The following is an 18447-nucleotide window of genomic DNA, read 5'->3' as shown; positions in this document are numbered from 1 at the left end:
CACCGAGATACTTGCTGGCTTTGAAGACATTTCAGTGCTCAGCCTTGATCCTAAGGGAGGTACAGAGGCTGGAATGGCAGCAGGACCCAACTGCCTTCCTGAGGTTTAGTTGGAAACTGCTCAAGCGAGTCCTCAAGAGCCAATTATGGCTCCATGTTAGTGGGCCCTGGAGGGAGTGCCATGTGGCACTGGATGCAGAGAGAGCAATCTTTCAGATGTGAGGTATTTTCAACATACCTGAGGGACTTCCAGAGAGTTCTTGGCAAGAGCCTCAGGCGTCAGCAGTTCATCTGAAGACACTGGTTTACAGTCTTCCCTTACCCCCAGCTATAAAAAAAGGAACTGCTTAGGCCCTCCCACAGACAGGCTGCACGCAACTCCTCAGCATGGTAAGAAATAACCAGTCAGCTGCTTGCCCAAGGAAACAGTTGTTTCCAGTTCTAGCTCAGTGGTACTGGACGGCTGCCATCAGCAACACTGCACTTCTGTGCCTATGTGCCCCTGTCAAGCATGTTTCCCTCCGTCAGCGAGGCAGTACAATGAGACCTCTGTATGTATTTGACTAAACTGCGTTTCTGTTTTGCTGAAGAAAGGACTGAACTGAAAGAGGCAGGCTGCTCCTTATATGATGTTGTCGTGGTTAATGTATTCTGATCTCTGTCCTTTCAAGCAGAATTAGGAAAATAGCTGTCATGTTACCCAGAAGCCACTGGACAGTGCTGGACATACATGTTGTACTGAGAGTCTAAACAGGGTTCTGAATGACTTAAGGTTTTAGTTTAAGACCTAGAGTGATGGAAGCATGTGTTTGTGATTGCAGACAGCTAAGAGGAGTACCTCAGGAAGGGAGTGCATGGGGAGGTGTAGGAACCAGTGGGAAGAAGGAGCGACGACATAACTCATTTTCCTAAAGGGTCAGTTACAAATGTACGTGATCAACTCAGGCTGCTCCCTGTTGCAAAGGGAAACCATTTGAGAGCGTAAACCATGCCTTCTGGCTTCTCTGGACCATTGACATAGGAAAGATGCTTAAAGAATTCTCCTGAACAGTTCTGTGAAGGCAACGTGTGATTGCATTTCTCTCCACTGGAGCAGTGAGTCCCAGCTCTGCTGGTGGAAGACCTTGTTAAATGTGGCCCTTGTTTGCTTCTCCCAGAGAGCCCAAGGAGCTTCTCTACAGGAAAGCCTGCCTTACTACCTGCTCCCTATCTGAAAGACTTTTAGAAGTTTTGTCACTTTGATTTAGCTTGGGGAACTGCAGTGTCAGTCGTGTTGCCTGTGGACAGCCTCATTGCTGGGCGTTCTCAAGTCAGTGCCAGCCGGTTCTATCTTTACGACAAGCTACTCAGTAGGGCTGGCCAGAGAGGAGAGAAAGGGCCTCCAGGGAGGTCCCACGATGCCAGAAGAAAGGCAGTGTTTGGGGTGCTCTTCACCAGCTCACTGACCCCTGCTCAGCCCCAAATGCTTTTGGCACATGGTTTAATGAATTCTCTTTGCTTTCCTCACAGGCCAAGACGACTGGAATGGGACCAGGCCATCACTGAAGGCCCCTCCAGCTAGGCCAGTGAAGGGCGCATACAGAGAACATCCATATGGACGTTATTAAAAACAAACAGGAGGGGAAAATAGCAGTTATGAGCAAAGTTGTTACTGATTTCTTGTATCTCCCAGGATTCCTGTTGCTTTACCCACAACAGACAAGTAATTGTCTAAGTGTTTTTCTTCGTGATCCCCTTCTTCTCCCCACCTTACTCCATTCTTAACTCTGCATTCTGGCTTCTGTATGTAGTATTTTAAAATGAGTTAAAATAGATTTAGGAATATCGAATTAATTTTTTAAGTGTGCAGATGCTTTTTTTCTTTGTTGTTTAAATATAAACAGAAGTGTACCTTTTATAATAAAAAAGAAGTTGAGTAAAAAAAAACCACAAACCTGTTAGTTTCAAAAGTGACTTTGCTTGCTTAAAGGTTCTGAAGTAAAGGCTTGTTAACTTTCTCTTAGTTTTGATTTGAGGCATCCCGTAAAGTTGTAGTTGCAGAATCCCAAACTAGGCTACATTTCAAAATTCAGGGCTGTTTAAGTCTTAAAATCACAAATGTTAATGGCAGTAGGTGCCACCATGTAAAAGTGAGCTCAGACGTCTCTAAAAACGTTTCCTTTAAAAGCACATGGCGGTTGAACCTTAAAGTTAAATTTTAATATGAAAGATCCTCATGAATTAAATAGTTGATGGCAATTTTTAATGTTAATTGATTAAAAACAACAACAAAAAATTAGGTCTGTAAAATTGACTTTTTCATTATGTGGGTTTTGAAATCTAGCCCCAGACATACAGTGTTGAGAGATACTTAGCGGGAGTAGGTTCTGAAGAGGTGGATGGGGAGAGGGGCTGGCCACCTGGGTTGAATGTGATGCAGAGCTTTTAGCCACAGTCATAGTACCAGTTACTAAAACTGCAGTATTTAAAAATTTTAGACAAAGTGTTTTGTCCATCTGAGATTGTGCACTCCATGAAAAGCTCACTTGGACACTGGGGCCAAAAACCAGTGGTTTTCCTGAGTTGACGATTGTCAATATTGGACTGTTCCCAAGGTAGCTAATCAAGTATGTCTCAACACTAGCATGATTTAAAAAGGGACACTGCAGCTGAATGAAAAAGGAATCAAAATCCACTTTGTACATAAGTTAAAGTCCTAATTGGATTTGTACCGTCCTCCCATTTTGTTCTTGGAAGATTAAATGCTACATGTGTAAGTCTGCCTAAATAGGTAGCTTAAACTTCTGTCAAAATGTCTGCAGCAGTTTGTCAATAAAGTTTAGTCCTTTTTTAATCAAAGTAAATGTGATGAATTGTCATTTTTTTTGGGTGGACAATAAAATAGTTTTCTCTTTCAAATAAACTTAAATTAACTCTAAAGTTAATGGGCTTGTTAAAAGTTGGAGACATTCTTAAAAGTGGTGGGGGGGGGTTTTATTTTAAGTTTACCAAAAAAAAGTTTATTGAGTTGTTAAGTTTTAGTTTAAAAATAACCAAAGCTTTTTCACCCCCTGGAAGTTGTTGAAAGCAGTTTCATGCAGCCCTATCAAAAGTTCTAATTTCTGGAAAGAAAAGCCCAACTGAGCCAAAACCTGGGTTGGTTTCCGTATATAGGTCTCAGTATTTAAAGGGCCAGCCACCCTAGTTTGCACCTTCTGTAGAGCCCCTATGTGGCCTTAAAGAGTGACACCAAATAATCTGTGAGCTTGAAAAGGGATAGTACCTGCTTTTAGATTTGACAATTCAGCAAACCATGGGTGCCCTTAAAAGGGTTTCCCTTCCAATCCCAGAAATGCTGTTAGTAGCTCGGCTGGGCTGGACAGGACCTGGCATGCTAGGCTGGCTCTGACCTTGCTCCAGTGAGACCAAGACAGGAAATGATGGAATTGGTTGGTCCCGTTTCCACTCCTCTATGTTAATCTTCAGGGTTCTCATGCCTTCCCTGAGAGAGCCACCTAAACTGCTCGGGGGTGAAAAATCCTCTTGTATGAAGTGCCAAGCTGCCTGCAGCAGTGCATGATGGACATTTTTTTTCTTTTTAAAACACACCAACAAAAAAATGTATTTGTAGAATGTGATAAGTAAATAACTGAATTTTCAACCATGGTTTGAAGTCAGCTTTCAGGGCATTATGTCTTGTTTTGATGAAAAGAGATCACTCTATACCCCCCTTTTTAAAGGAAAATTATCGCAAGAGAATCAGGATGTGTAAAGCTAACATGCATCGCAAAAAACCAAAGGTAACCTAAATGTCTGATTTTAATAGCACATATTTCTCTTTTATATAAACTGTGACAGCAACTTGCATAAACAATTCTTTAGCTGTTAATTTTAATGTTAAAACTTTGCAAAACTTGTTTAATAAAAATAGCTGTAAAAAGAAAAAACATATGCTGCCGCATAAATTAGCCATAACTCTTAATAATCCTGCCCATCACAAGTGAACTGTAATGTAACCTGGGCACAGAGTCTGACATCTTAAATGACACGTTGTAAAATTTCAATGACTGTAGATTAGACCTCCTGCTGCACCCCAAAGTAAAGCTTTCTGCTCAGTTATTTTAAAATGTACAAGGAGATGAACCCCTATAGGTCCCCATATTGATATTCACAATGAAATGTTAACTTAAAATTTCTCAAAAGTTGCATGTTTCTCTCCTGTAATGTGTAAGCTGCATGCAGGATCTCTTTATCTTTTATTTTGTATGTCTTTACAACTTCCTCTTCAGAAGACTGATCTTTCATTTCTCCATTTTCAGGTGATTGAAAACTCCTGAGGCACTTCCCAGAGTAGACTGGGTAATGAAGACCGCTGTCAGGTACGTTAAGGTAGCTTTCAAGGATGGTAGGCCTTTTCTCACGACTATGAACATCCCTCCGGGGCATGGACTGGAGGGTGGTCCATGGGCTGATCTTTTCCTGCAGACATTTGTACACAGTTTAGAACATCACCAGACTTGTATGCTGGTTTACAGTGCATATTAAATTTACTTCTAGTGGTTGATAAGATCAGATAGTGTCAGCTTAACATCTGTTGACTCTCACTGTGTTTATTCTGTCAGTAACTGATGAGGCAGTATTTCATTTGGAGTTCATTAGTTCCAGGCAACAAAGTGACTGGTGTAATTAGAAAGGAATTCATTAGAAAGATGATGTTCGGAGCTCATGGGTTCAGTGTGAAGGCTAGAAAGCTACAGTGGCTGCGGAGAACTGGGGCAGCAGGAGTGGACCATGGTAATGGTCTTGGAGTGGGGACTGACTGCTTGGGCTCTGTCGCTAGAACAAGTAAGCCCTACCTGTATTTGGTTTCTTTCTCCCTTAAGATTCATATATTTAGTTGCTGGTGTTTGGCTTAGTGGTTAAAATGCCACTTGGGACATCTGCATCCCATATCATAGTGCCTAGGTTGTAGTCCCAGCTCGGCATCTGATTCCAGTTTTCTACCAGTGCATACCCTGGGAGGCAGAAGGTGATGTCTTGAGTACTTGGTCCCTGCCACCCTTGTGGGAGACCCGGATTGTGATCCTAGGTCCCTTTTTTGACCTAGCAGGTGCCAGCTGTTGCAGATATTTGGAGAGTGTACCCAATGTAAGATCTTTCTCCCTCCCTCCATCCCTTTCTCCTCTCCCCACTAACCCTTTTCACATGATTTTTAAAATTCAAATTCTAGGGGGAGAAATATCAGACTGGATTAGCTTGAATCACATGCTCTTATTTTACCAATATTCAGTAAGAAAAAATGGATTCCTCAGAAGGAAGTTGGGATGTTACTCATTGAATGTGAGCACCATTCACAGTGTAACTTAACAGGTACATCACATAACTAGGCTTGTTTATTCTGCATATCTGCGACTTTGTGTCTTCTGGCCTGGGTCTTCAGTTTCCTCCTCCCCAGGGTAGCCTTAAGAGCAGAAATGGATTAAAGTTTGGGGAAATTTTTTTAATTGTATTTTTTTTTAATTTTTAATTTTTTTTAATTGTATTGCTTTATTATATGAGAGAGAAAGCTGTCATCCGCCACTGATTCACCCACCAAATGGCCACCAGTAGGGGCCAAAGCCAAGAGCCCAGAACCCTATCCATGTCTTTTGTGTGGGTGGTAGAAAGCTAACCACTTGACTCACTTTTTCGCCCTGGGGATCACAGCAGCAGGAAGCTGCATATTGAACACAGGCACTTGGATGTGGGCTGCTAGGCTAAATAGCCCACACCAGGAAAACTGTGTGTGTGTGTTTGTCTTTAATTTGAACTGTGATGTATGTTTGGAAAGGCAGACTCCAGGCCTGCTGGAAGTGGTCTCACAACCTGCAAGCTTTTATTACAGTTCTGTAAGCTTTAGAGCCAGGCAAGACTGTGTACCTGTCCTTGGCCTTTGTCACCTTAGACAACAGAAAACTTTTAACCCTTCCACAACATTTTTGCTACCTCGGAGAGAACGCCTGTGCCTGTTAGTAGTCGCTCTCCCACTTGCAGCCCCTGGCAGTCGCTTACCTTTTTGTTTCTATGGATTCGCCTCTTCTGGACATTTCATCTAAGTAAGCGATGTATTGTGCTTTTCATTATTGACATTTTCCACTTCGCATGATATTCTCAGAGTTCATCCTTTTGCAAGCAGGTACTCGTAATGTGCTGCTTTCAGAATCAGCCCGTGGGGCCAGCTTTGTGGAGCAGTGGGTTAAACCACTGCTTGCAGTGGCCACTTCATGTGTCAGAGTGCCGGTTCAAGCCCCAGCTACTCTGCTTCCAGCCAGCTTCCTAACATCTAGAAAGGCATCAGAAGATAGCCCAAGTACTTGGGCCTCTGCCACCCATTGGGAAACCTGGATAGAGCTCTAGGCTCCTGACTTTGGCCTGGACACGTAGAATAGCTTAACTTCCTATGCTGCAGCACCAGCCCCAGAAGTTTGAGTCTTATATGTAATTGTTTCAGTGTATGCTTACTTATTTAAAAACACTGTTTCAATAAAACATACCTACTTCAAGCCAAGTGTGGCCCTTAGCCTGCTGTTGCAGCAGACTCTGACACCTTCAGTTAACACAAAGGGAAGGGCAGAGTAGGGTTTTTAAGATCCTGTTTCTTTGAACAGACTTGAACTGTCTTGGCAAATCTGGAGTTTGAGGATTTTATTTTTAGGAGCAACTTCATTGAGATATAATTCATATACTGTACTAGTCACCCATTTAAAATGTATAATTTTTTTTTAATTTATTTATTTGACAGAATTAAAGACAATGAGAGGGAGCAACAGAGAGAGAGGTCTTCCTTCCCCAAATGGCCACAACGACGGAGCTGCAATCCGAAGCCAGGAGCCAGGTGCTTCTTCCTGGTCTCCCATGCAGGTGCAGGGGCCAAAGCACCTGGGCCATCTTCCACTGCTTTCCCGGGCCGTAGCAGAGAGCTGGATTGGAAGAGGAGCAGCCGGGACTAGAACCAGCGCCCATATGGGATGCTGGCACAGCAGGCAGAGGATTAACCTAGTGTGCCACGGTGCCAGCCCCACAATGTTTTTTCATATATAAAGTTGTACAGTCAACACTAACTGCAATCAATTTTAGAACATCTTTATCACTCCAAAAACAAACTGTGCCATTTTTGTGTCCCTCCCCAGACATTCATTCCCACCAATGCTAGACAGCCATTGATTCACTTTCTTTCTGAAGACTTGCTTGTTCTGGGCATTTCATATCAATGGAGTCATACATAATACAGTCTTCTGTGAATGGCTCTTTCGCTTAGTACAGTGCTTTCAAGGGTTCTCCGTGGTGTAGCACCAGCCCTTTGCTCCTTTCACTGCCAAATGCTACTTCTTTGTATGCATACACCACATTTTATTTATCCATTCATCTGTTGAAGGACATTTGGGTCATTCCTGCTTTTTGGTTGTTATGAATAGTACATTTGTACATGAGATTTTGTGTGGACATGTGTTTCCAATTTCTTGGTTACATGCCTAGGAAAGGCAGTGCTGGATCATATGGTAACTCTGTGTTTAACTTTTTGAGGAACTGCCAGACAGTTATCCACAGAGGCTGTAGCATTCCCACCAGCAGCCTGTGTGGGTTACAGTTTTCCCGTATCCTCACCAACACTTCTTATTTTCTATTTTATTACTAGCTTTCCTAGTATAGGTGAAGTTCCTAGGTTTTTGTTTGTTTGTTTTTTGACAGGCAGAGTGGACAGTGAGAGAGAGAGACAGAGAGAAAGGTCCTCCTTTGCCATTGGTTCACCCTCCAATGGCCGCCGCAGCCAGCGTACTGCGCTGATCTGAAGGCAGGAGCCAGGTGCTTCTCCTGGTCTCCCATGGGGTGCAGGTCCCAAGTACTTGGGCCATCCTCCACTGCACTCCCTGGCCACAGCAGAGAGCTGGCCTGGAAGAGGGGCAGCCAGGACAGAATCCAGTGCCCCGACCGGGACTAGAACCCGGTGTGCTGGCGCCGCAAGGAAGAGGATTAGCCTAGTGAGCCGCGGCGCTGGCCAAGTTCCTAGTTTTTATATTTTTATTTGAGAGTTGGAGAGCTGGAACTCCCATCTATTGGTTCACTCTCCAAATGCCTACCATGACCCCCAGCCAAAGCCAGGAGCCAGGAACTCAATCCAGGTCTCCCAGGCAGATGGCAGGAACCCAATCACTTGAGCCATCACTGCTGCCTCCCAGGGTCTGCATTAGCAGAGAGCTGGAGTCGGGAGCAGAGCCTGTTGTTGAACCTGGGCACTCTGAAGTAGGAGGTCTCAGGTATCAGCCACTAGTCAGACACAAGCCTCCCTGTCTCTTCTCCGTGTGGGTTTGATCTGCATTTCTCTAGTGACTTGTTTAACATTTTTTGGTGTGCTTGTTGGACAGTTACATATCTTCTTTGGAGAAATTGCTATTTAAATGCTTAACCACTTTTGAATTTTGTCTTTCTTTTTTTTTTTTTTTTTTTAAAGATTTTATTTATTTGGGAGGCAGTCATAGAGAGAGGGAGAGACCAAGAGAAAGGTCTTCATCTGCTGGTTCACTCCCCAGGTGGCCGCAACAGCTGGAACTGAGCCGATCTGAAGTCAGGAGCCAGGAGCTTTTTCTGGGTCTCCCAAGGACTTGGCCATCTTTCACTGCTTTCTCAGGCCATAGCAGAGAGCTGGATTGGAAGAGGAGCAGCTGGGACTGGAACTGGTGCCCATATGGGATGCCGCCACCACAGGGGGAGGATTAACCTGTGCCACAGTGCCAGCCCCCAAATTGAATTTTTTGTCTTTTTATTATAGGTTCTGGATCAGATATATGATTTGCAAATATTTTCTGCCATTCAACTTAGTGTCATTTTACTTTGAAGCACAGAAGTTTTTCATTTTGATGAGGTCCAATTATCTGTTGTTTCTTTTGTTTCTTGTACTTTTGATGGTGTATGCAAGAAACCATTTGTCTCATTCAAGGTCAGGAAGATTTACATCCCCAATCTCTTCCGAGAGGGTTTTTTTTTTTTTTAATATTGATTTATTTTCACCTACTTGAAAGGCAGATTTACAAAGAGAGAGCCATCTTCTCACAGGTTCACTCCCCAAATACCTACAACAGCCAGGACTGGCCCAGACCAAAGCCAGGAATCCAGAATTCCATCTGGGTCTCCCACATGGTCTCTGACATGGCCCAGACACTTGAGGTATCATCTGTTGCCTCCTGAGTGTGCAGTAGCAGGAAGCTGGCTTGGAAATTGAGTAGCTGGGACTCAGACTGGCACTCTGATATGGAATGCAACTGTTCTGGGTGGCTTAACCTGCTGTACCACAGTGTCCACTCCATTGGACAGTGTTTTAGACTTTTTTCCTTATTTATTTTTTTAAATTTATTTGAAAGGCAGATTTATAGAGAGACATCTTCTGTCTGCTGGTTCACTCTTCAAGTGGCTGCAATGGCCAGTGGTGGGCCAGGCCAAAGCCGGAAGTCAGGAACTCCATTTCGATCTTCCACATAGGTGGCAGGGGCCCAAGTACTCAGCCCATCTTCTGCTTTCCCAAGCATATTAACAAGAAGCTAGATCAAAAGCAAAGCAGTCAGGACTCAAACCCTTGCTCATACAGGATGCCTGCACCACAGATGGTAGCTTAACCCCTGAGCCACAACCTCTGCCTCAAGTTTTTATTACATTTATGAATCCGTGAGGTAGGGATTCAGATCATTATTTAAAAGAAAAATTATTTATTTACTTATTTGAAAGGCAGAGTTACAGAGAGGGAGAAGAGTCAGAGATAGATCTTCCATCTATGGGTTCACTCCCCAGATGGCATCAATGGCCAAGGCTAGGCCATACCAGAGCTGAGCCGGGAACTTATCCAGGTTTCCCAAGTTTCCCAGGTGGATGGCAGGAGCCCAGACACTTGGGCCATCTTCCACTGTTCTGCCCAGGCCATTAACAGGGAGCTGGATTGAAAGTAAAGCAGCCAAGACACAGACCAGTGCCACTGTGGGATGCCGGTGTTAGAGGTGGCAGATTTACCCACTATGCCACAATGCTGGTCCCTCAGATCATTCTTTGCATGTGAATATTTGTTTGTCCAGCACCATTTGTCAGACTTTTCTTTCTCCAATGTGTGATCTTGACCCCTGTGAGAAACCTGTTGATTCATATGGACCTGCCTTTTGAAGTAGGTTTTCCTTAGTGGTGAGTGCCACCCGAGGCATATCAGAGCTGCTCAGTGCTAAATATAGCTGATCGGATTATTGGCTTCACAGAGCTTTAAGTGATGGAACTGAGATTTGATTCCAGGTGGGGCAACGGCAAAGCATGCACATGAGGTGGCCCTGGCTGCTACACCTGACCGTAGGGAGTTCTCCAGAAACTCAGACTGAGCTCCATTGTGCCCAGCCATCATCATCGCCCGTATGTCCATCTGTCCCCGCTTTCCTCTCCACACAGTGTCCGTGAAGACTGGGAGTGACTCTGGTCAATGACAGTTACTACTAAGGGAACACTCACCCAGAGATGCAGCAGTTACTCAGATAGCCTTAGCGTTTTCCTGTTCTCTGCCAACTTGTTCCCGGGCTGAAAATGAAGTTAGAGATGCATCAAGAGCTGCTTGGGTTTTCTCACCACCAAGGATGAAACTGGTGGTTTTTTTGTTTCAGGAACAGCAACACCATGATTTGGTACCCAGAAGGCTTCTTGCCCACAGCTGTGCACAGTGTTCCTGAACCCAGTGAGCAAAGAGGGGTAGAGGGTCTGCTGGTAGCTTGGCTCAGCCTGTTTGGAGCCAGGAGCTTCTTCCTGGTCTCCCACGCAGGTGCAGGGGCCCAAGGACTTGGGCCATCTTCTGCTGCTTTCCCAGGCCGTAGCAAAGAGCTAGATCAGAAGTGGAGCAGCTGGGACTCGAATGGGTGCCCATATCGGATGCTGGCACTGCAGGCAGTGGCTTTACCCGCTAGGCCACAGCGCCTGCCCCTGGCTCAGGGTTTTTAAGTATGGCCTCTTGTCCTTTAACCTTGGTATGTTATGTTTTGTGTGAGCCTACAGTGTCTGCTGTTGGCTGACAGTGCTAACTGTAAGTAGATGTTTTAATTTCTTCCCTAATGTTACTTCTCAGTCTACCCAATTCTGTGGTACTGACAGCATTTTTAAGAAGGGGAACATGAGATGGGGTAATAGGCAATTTGCCTGGCTAAGGGAATACAGAACTCAATTTGGGTGCCTACTATGTGCTCCTGTTTTGATAAGTGAGGCGGCTGATCCTAGGAGAGGCAAGCCGGAGTGGGGTAGGGGTGCGTTGTCAGCATTGTTGAACACTAGAGTCTTCTCTGTGCAGACAGCATGCTGCTTCTATAGGATGATGCCATATGTCATCAGCTCCAAGAGGCCATTTATTATAAGATATATCATTAAGTACTATAAAGAGAGCATAATACTGGCAATTAAATAGAGCAGTTCTTTTTCACATCACTTGTAAGAGGTACCCTAAAAACCATGTGGTTTTATTACTACTGCATTTTGTCCATTGTAACATTTATTGGACATTCACTCAGTGCCATGTGCTGTTTTCTCAACCGGTGTGAAGTAGATGTAGTTATCCCATTTTTACACATAATGGAAGTAACTTATCCACGGTCATATAGCTGTTAAGTAGCAGAGCTAGGAATCCAAGCTCAGGCTCTCCTATTTCAGTCTGTGTCAGTGTCAGCTATACACTGGAATTCAGGAGTTGAACCTGTCTGCCAAAACCATTGGGGGGAGCGGGGCTGTGCAGTCATGGAAGGCTGCTTGCCTTCCACTGTTGCACTGCTTTTATTATAGTGAACCTGCAAAGGCCACTTAAGCTGTTACGCTGGCCGTGCTAGGTCACAGAGCTGTGTCAGTATAGCCTCTGCCCTCAGGAAACTCAGTCTGATGGGAGAGGGTGAGTCGTAAATGGGGTAGTGGTGATCTGAGCCAAATACCAGCAAACCTGGAGGAGCTGTCTGAGAAAGGCTACAAGAGTGCCAGAGAAGGGGGTGACAGTTGTTAATGTTGGTTTATTTTTCATTTACTTGAAAGGCAGAGCAACAGAGAGAAAGATCTTCCAGCTGCTAGTTCACTTCTCAAATGCCTACAACGGCAGGTGCTGGGCCAGCCCACAGCCAAAACACAGTCCAGGTCTCAGGTGGGTGGCAGGGGCCCAAGCACTTGAAGGAAGCATTAGCAGGAAACTGGATCGAAAACCGGAGCACCCAACAGGACTTGAACCAGCACTCTGATATGGGCTGTGACCTGCGGTACCATACCTGCCCCAAGAACTGCTGGGCAGACAAATAGCTTAACATAACACTTTGTTTATGTCTTTAAACAGGATACTTTCAAATCTTAGGTGAGTTATCCTCTCTCACTCTCAATTTCTTCATCTATGAAATGGAGATGTCATTTACCTCATGGCATCGCTGTGAAGATTGAGCTGTTGCCTGTAAAACATGCACCATGGCGTGCAGTGAGCTCTCAGTAAATATCAGGTATAAATAGAGGCTGGACAAGTAGGTTAGTGCTGGTTTCGAAAAGCTAAGTACTTGGGGCTGGCACTGCAGCACAATGGGTTAACGCCCTGGCCTGAAGCGCTGGCATCCCCATATGGGCGCCCGTTCGAGATGTGGCTGCTCCACTTCTGATCCAGCTCTCTGCTATGGCCTGGGAAAGCAGCAGAAGATGGCCAAGTCCTTGGGCCCCTGCGCCCGCGTGGGAGACCAGGAAGAAGCTCCTGGCTTCTGGCTTCGGATCGGCACAGCTTCGGTCATTGCAATCTGGGGAGTGAACCATCGGATGGAAGACCTCTCTGTCTCTCTGCCTCTCCTCTCTATGTAACTGACTTTCAAAGAAAAGGGAGGGGAAGAGAAAGAGAAGAAAGAAAAAAAAGAGAAAAAGAAAAGAAGAAAGGAGGGATGAAGGAAGGAAGAAAGAAAAGGCTAAGTACTAGGCGAGGAGTTGACTTATCCCAGAGTTCAGGGAGCTGATGAAGGCCGTAGCATGTGAGGGGCCTGAACCACACCCATGGTTGCCATTGTGCTAGCAGGAGAGGACAAGAAGGGAAGCCGAGAGGAGAGCGTGCTGTGAGGCGGCACCCCGTCTTCATGGGAGGATGAAGGACTTCTCTAGTCGTCTTCTTTCCTGAAGCCCCCCAGTCCTTACCTTTTTGTCTCTCCTGTCAAACATTGGGCTGTTTGAGGGTGAAATGCTAGGAATTTGCGTTCAGTAAAGGAAGTCTTGTGCCCTGTCCCTTTTACCCACCTGTGAATGGAGACCAAAGTCTGAGTCTCCAGTGATGGAAACTTAGCTCCTGAGGGGTTGCTAAGCGAGGCTGTTTCACCATGCTGTTTAAGTCCTGAATGGATAAAGTCTCTGCCCCTCCAGTTCACACTGCTAATCCTGTGCTCACTGCGGGAGTAGCAAGTACAGCATCCTGTGTCATTCACGCACACCCTGTGAGGTGCTGAGAGACCAGTCCTTAGGCACAGGTTAGGAGGACCACAGGGTCTGACTGCTGGAGTTTAGGCCCAAGTCTGCTGCTGCTTGGCTGCACCCTGTAATGGGCTGCGGGGTCTTACCCTGCCTCTTATCTGTTGGTTTGCAGCACCAGCCCAGCCCCTTGCCTCTTGCCATGGTCAGCAGTGTCTGAGCAGTAAATGGCCTTGCAGTCTTTCTGAGCCTGGCTTGACTGGTCCTGGGGCGTGGTGGCAGGTGCCTCCATTCAGCCTGTGCCACCCTCTGCACTGGTAATTCTGTTTTGGACGGGTAGGACAGGTACCCTGGCTTGGCTTCCAGATTCCTGAGTTAAAAGACTTAGATCCTTATGAGCCTTTCCTTTCTCTCTAGACCCACTTGTACCTCCTGCTCTTCAGATTAATAGTCATTGCATGTTTCAAGCTAGCAAGTATCTGATGAATATTTAATCAAGTTGAACAGTCAGGCTGGAAACAGCTGTCTGACGCAGCAGCTGTTGGGGGGCAGGGAGGAAGTACATTGCACTGTCTACCCATTCCTTTGTTTCCTGGCCTAGAAACAGGTCTGTCCCTTCTCAGCCCCTTAATAGCAAAGGCCTATGGGGGGTACTGCGTCCCAGTCCTACTGTGGCCTGACTGCTGCTGCCCTGGGCCCCCGCAGCGGCTGTGCTCAAGAACAAGCTAAACCCTTCATGACGGAAGTGGAGAGAGGTTCACTGACATCTGCAATCAATTTCCTAACCCCTGGGCCGAGCATGCGTTCCTGCTGAGTGTTCTGCCAACTGCAGCTCTCTTGCACAGTGAGGGAGACAGATAGCTGGAAGGGACGGGCACCCGCTGAGCCTCTGGGCAGGGCGTGTACTCATTCCCACCTGTGCTCGGCCTCCGGCTGCTTCTTAGGGAGGGGGCAATAGGTACTTTCACACAGCTACCCGAGCTGTGGTGCTTCCTCCCACCCTGGCCTAGGGAGCCTCCTTCCAGGAGGCCTTGTCACGTCCAGAGCAAATTTGAGGAGGTCATAGGACTCAAAAAAGTCCACTCATCAGAGATGTTTCTAAGCAAGCTGGGAGGCACAGCCAGACTGTCAGCCCCGAACTAACCAGCTGCATAAGACAGGGCTCGAGACTGGGGCTGGTTCAGACCTCAGTACTGCATTCATTCGCATACCTGACCTGACCAGAGCCTGCCTTGGTGCCCGCCTCAGGGTCCAGGGTGTCAGACACAGGCTTCATTCTGCCCTGGTGTCTTCCTGCTCGGCAGCCTTAGTTACAAGGTGAGTGCCCCCGTCACAGGAATGTGGGAAACAAGTTCTACATCTGCCCCCCCCCCCTTTTTTAAAGATTTGAAAGAGAGAATAAAATATTTCCCAATTGGTGGTTCACTCCCCAGATGCCCACAACAGCCAGTGATGGGCCAGGCTGAAGCCAGGAGGCAGAAATTCAGTATGGGTCTCCCAGGTGGGTAGCAAGGACCCAAGCACTCTTACCATTTTCAAATGCTTTCCTAGGATGTTAGCAGGGAGCTGGATCAGAAGTGGAGCAGCAGGGACTCAGACTGGCGCTATGATGTGGTATGCTGATGGCACAAGCGGCAGCCTAACCCACTGACCACAGTGCAGACCCTTGCATCTGCCTTTGCAAGAGAAATACCTTGAGCTCCAAAGGGATTCTTCATAAGCTCTCCAGAAACCAGTACGAATAATCCCATTCAGTCTCCTCTTTTATACATTTACTATTATAAATTATAACACCTGCTATGTTCATAGACACTGGAGATTGAGCAGCAAGTAAACAAAATGGTTGTCTTGGACCTTACAGAACATTTGGGGAGATAGACAAACTGATAGTATCATAAACGCTGGAGATTACTCAGTTGAAAAGTTCTGTTAAAGAGGGAGTGCACTCGGGGCCGGCGCTGTGACTCACTTGGTTAATCCTCTGCCTGCGGCACTGGCATCCCATATGGGCACTGGGTTCTAATCCCGGTTGCTCCTCTTCCACTCCAGCTCTCTGCTGTGCCTGGGAGGGTAGTAGGGAATGGCCCTGCACCCGCATGGGAGCCCAGGAAGAAGCACCTGGCTCCTGGCTTCAGGTTGGTACAGCTCCAATCATTGTGGCCATTTGGGGAGTGAACCAACGGAAGCAAGACCTTTCTCTCTGTCTCTCTCACTGTCTATAACTCTGTCAAATTAAAAAATAAAAAGTACACTAAGGTCTTGGGGCAGGTACAGTGTTGGAGTGGGTTAGAGCCCCGGCCTGTAGCACTGGCATCCTGTGTGGGCTCTGGTTTGAGTCCTGGCTATTCCACTTCCGATCCAGCTCCCTGCTGATATGCCTAGGAAAGCAGTGGAGGGTGGCCCAAAGTGCTTGGGCCCCTGCATCCACATTGGAGACCTGGAAGAAGCTCCCAGCTTCAGCCTGGCTAAGCCCCGGCTATTGTGGCCATTTGAGGAGTGAACCAGCAGATGGAAAATATTTTTCTCTCTCTCTGTCCCTCTCTCCATTTCTCTCTCTCTGTCTCTCCCCCTCACTGTAACAACTCTGAAAAAAATGGCACCTGGCTAGGCAGAGGGCTGGGGAGAGGACATAGAACACCGTCTGGGCCGAGGGTGGACTGAGGAAGCTTCCGAATGAGGTCAGAATCTGGATCTTAAGCTGAGGACATTCCTGAAGACCGTTAGTTGAAGGATGACAGAACAACATGGAATTTCTGATTTTAAAACTTGGCTGATGAATGGGTAAGGAATGGTTATGGATACCTGTTAGAAAACCTTGATCATCCAGGCAAGAGAAAAGCCCTAAATAGGTTAGTAGTGATAATGTAGAGAAATAAGTGGGTTCAAGGGCTAGTAGGAGGGGCTGGCACAGTGGATATGGCCGCTGCCTGCAAAGCGCAATGCCAGAGTCCCTTATGAATATATGGGCACTGGTTCAAGTCCTGGCAGCTCTACTTCTGATCCAGCACCCAGGTAATGAGAAAAGTGGAGGATGGCCAAAGTGCTTGGATCCCTACACCCATGCAGGAGACCCAGAGAAAGCTCCTGGCTCCTGGTTTCAGACCGTCCCAGCCTTGGCCATCTGGGGAGTGAACCAGCGGATAGAAGATCCTTCCCTCTGTGTAACTGCCTTTCAAATAAATAAATAAATCTTGAGGAAAAAAAAAAAAAACTTGAGTTTTTTTTTTTTTCTGTGTATTTTTAAAAATACATGGAAAGTAGGATAAGCCTGATTTCGTGATGAGCTGCAGGAGAAGCAGCTGTATGAAGGTTCCAGGTTACTGACTGGGAAAGCTGGGGAGGGTGGGGTGGTAGTGCCATTTTAAAAGAGGGAAAGGCACCGCTGCAAGGTCTGACCTGAGATCAGGTCCCTGCCCGGTGTGTCTCTTCTCTGGGTGACCCTGAGTATTTGAGGCCGATAAACTCATGAGACCAAAAGGGGTGGACCCTGAACAGAAGCAAGTTGCCAACAGGAACAATGAGAGAAGATGCCTGGCTTAGAGGAGACCAGCAGGTTTGTTAGCCCCACCTCGGCCTGTCCGATTGACCCACAGAGAGCCTTTGTCACCATCTACCACTCCCCAAAAGCCTGCAACAGCCAGGGCTGGGCCAGGCAGACAGCAGGAGGCTGGAACCCCATCCCATGCCCTTGGGGCATCCCTCCCTCCCTCAGGTGCATTTACAGGAAGCCAGATTGGAAGTGGAGGAGCTGAGACTCCATCCCGCACTCCGATAGGGGATGCAGGCGTCCCACGTGGCAGATAAGTCCACTGAGCCACAACACCGTGCCTCTTCCAAAGGCTTTAAAACGGCTCCATGTCGATCTTTTCCACACGTCAGAGGACATTTTCCACTTGGGGTGGTGGAGGCCCCAAGGGTTTAGTTGATTGTTCCCTGGGTCACTCAGGCTCTGCCAAGAATGGGAGGGAGGGGTGTGAGGCTCCCTTTTCAGAAGAGAGCTCAAGGCTGTGGGCCTGTTTTCTGCCCACCTGTGTACCCAGAGACCCCTGGTAGTGGATGAAGCGAGCAGGGCGGTGCTGCAGGGTGGGGAGAGAGGGAGGGAGGCAGCCTGGCCAGAGGAGAAGCAGCTTCACCTTCACTCTCCTTTGTGTCTTTGCAGCCTCGAGGACCGGAAGCCCCGGAGGGCTGGCTGCTGTGGAGGCTGGCCTGAGGGCCTGTGCTGAGCCCAGAGAAGCCCAGGAGAGCGGCTCAGCAGCCTTGTACTACCCCCTCTGATCTGATTCACTCAGAGAGCCTGTGGGCCCGGAGTGGAATCCTCGGGTGGCGGGGGACTGGGATGCTGTGAGTTTCACCTATTCCAGGCTTTGCAGAGTCGAGGGGCGCCTAGAACAAAATAAACTGGGCTCTCCTGGGGTGCTGCTGTGCCCAGCCTGCCTGGTCCCTCTTACTTGGCCTCTTGCAGAACTGGTAGGGACACCCAGTCACCACTTCGTATTCCCCCGACACACCTATGTTGTGCGTGTCAGCCTAGGAGCCCCTTCTGAGAGGCCAAGGAAAGCCATAGTAAGACAGTGCATTTACCCTGGGCAAGTTAACTTAGTCTCTGAGCCTGTTTTGCTCTTTGCCATTGACTACTTACCTTGTCCAAAAATCTCTTGAAGAGTAGGGCTTTTTTCCTGCCTCCCATCTGTACTATATTTCTTCCCGACAAGTCTCTGCCCCTGAGCAGCTCAATAAAGATGCGGTCACGTGATGCACGATCCCACTCTGGTAGCTTCCATCAGCTTAGGGAAAGAGCCAGAGCCCCCATGCAGCCCCGGCTTTCCCTCCAGCTGTCCTGGGCCAGCTCTGCATCGAACGTGGTGCCAGGATTGGAAAACCAGCCTTTGACGGGCGTGCCGGCTTCCCTGTGTCTGATGCGCCCTGAGCTTCGTGGGAGCCCAGGGGCCTCCACCACCGGGCCCCGCTGCAGTGCTTTCTGGTGGTTTATCCTAACAAAGGGAGCGCTGAGTGCCGGGAG

The 18447-nt window shown here is 47.3% G+C and overlaps 1 protein-coding gene across 5 annotated transcripts in view; it reads left to right on the top strand.

Annotated features, from left to right (window-relative positions):
• KHDRBS1 (KH RNA binding domain containing, signal transduction associated 1) overlaps window positions 1-18187 on the top strand; it is a 48221-nt gene extending 30034 nt beyond the window's left edge. The window contains exons 9-12 of one of the 5 annotated variants that reach the window (XR_007913861.2): window positions 1509-1701; window positions 4298-4357; window positions 6760-6878; window positions 17587-18187. Coding sequence is in view for 1 of the 5 variants with exons in the window: in XM_002720635.5 (XP_002720681.1) it covers window positions 1509-1606 (98 nt within the window). In the remaining 4 variants the exon portion in view is untranslated. Of the gene's footprint in view, window positions 1-1508; window positions 2838-4297; window positions 4358-6759; window positions 8430-10642; window positions 10714-17586 lie in introns of those variants that run through there. The other 4 variants (XR_519654.4, XR_519655.4, XR_011390806.1 and 1 more) reach the window with 4 other exon arrangements.
• The last annotated feature ends 260 nt before the right edge of the window (window positions 18188-18447 follow it).

This window comes from Oryctolagus cuniculus, chromosome 7 (assembly GCF_964237555.1).
Source record: "Oryctolagus cuniculus chromosome 7, mOryCun1.1, whole genome shotgun sequence".
NCBI lineage: Eukaryota > Metazoa > Chordata > Mammalia > Lagomorpha > Leporidae > Oryctolagus > Oryctolagus cuniculus.
The sequence above is the reverse complement of the archived record's forward strand: the minus strand, read 5'-3'. Positions and strand labels throughout refer to the sequence as shown.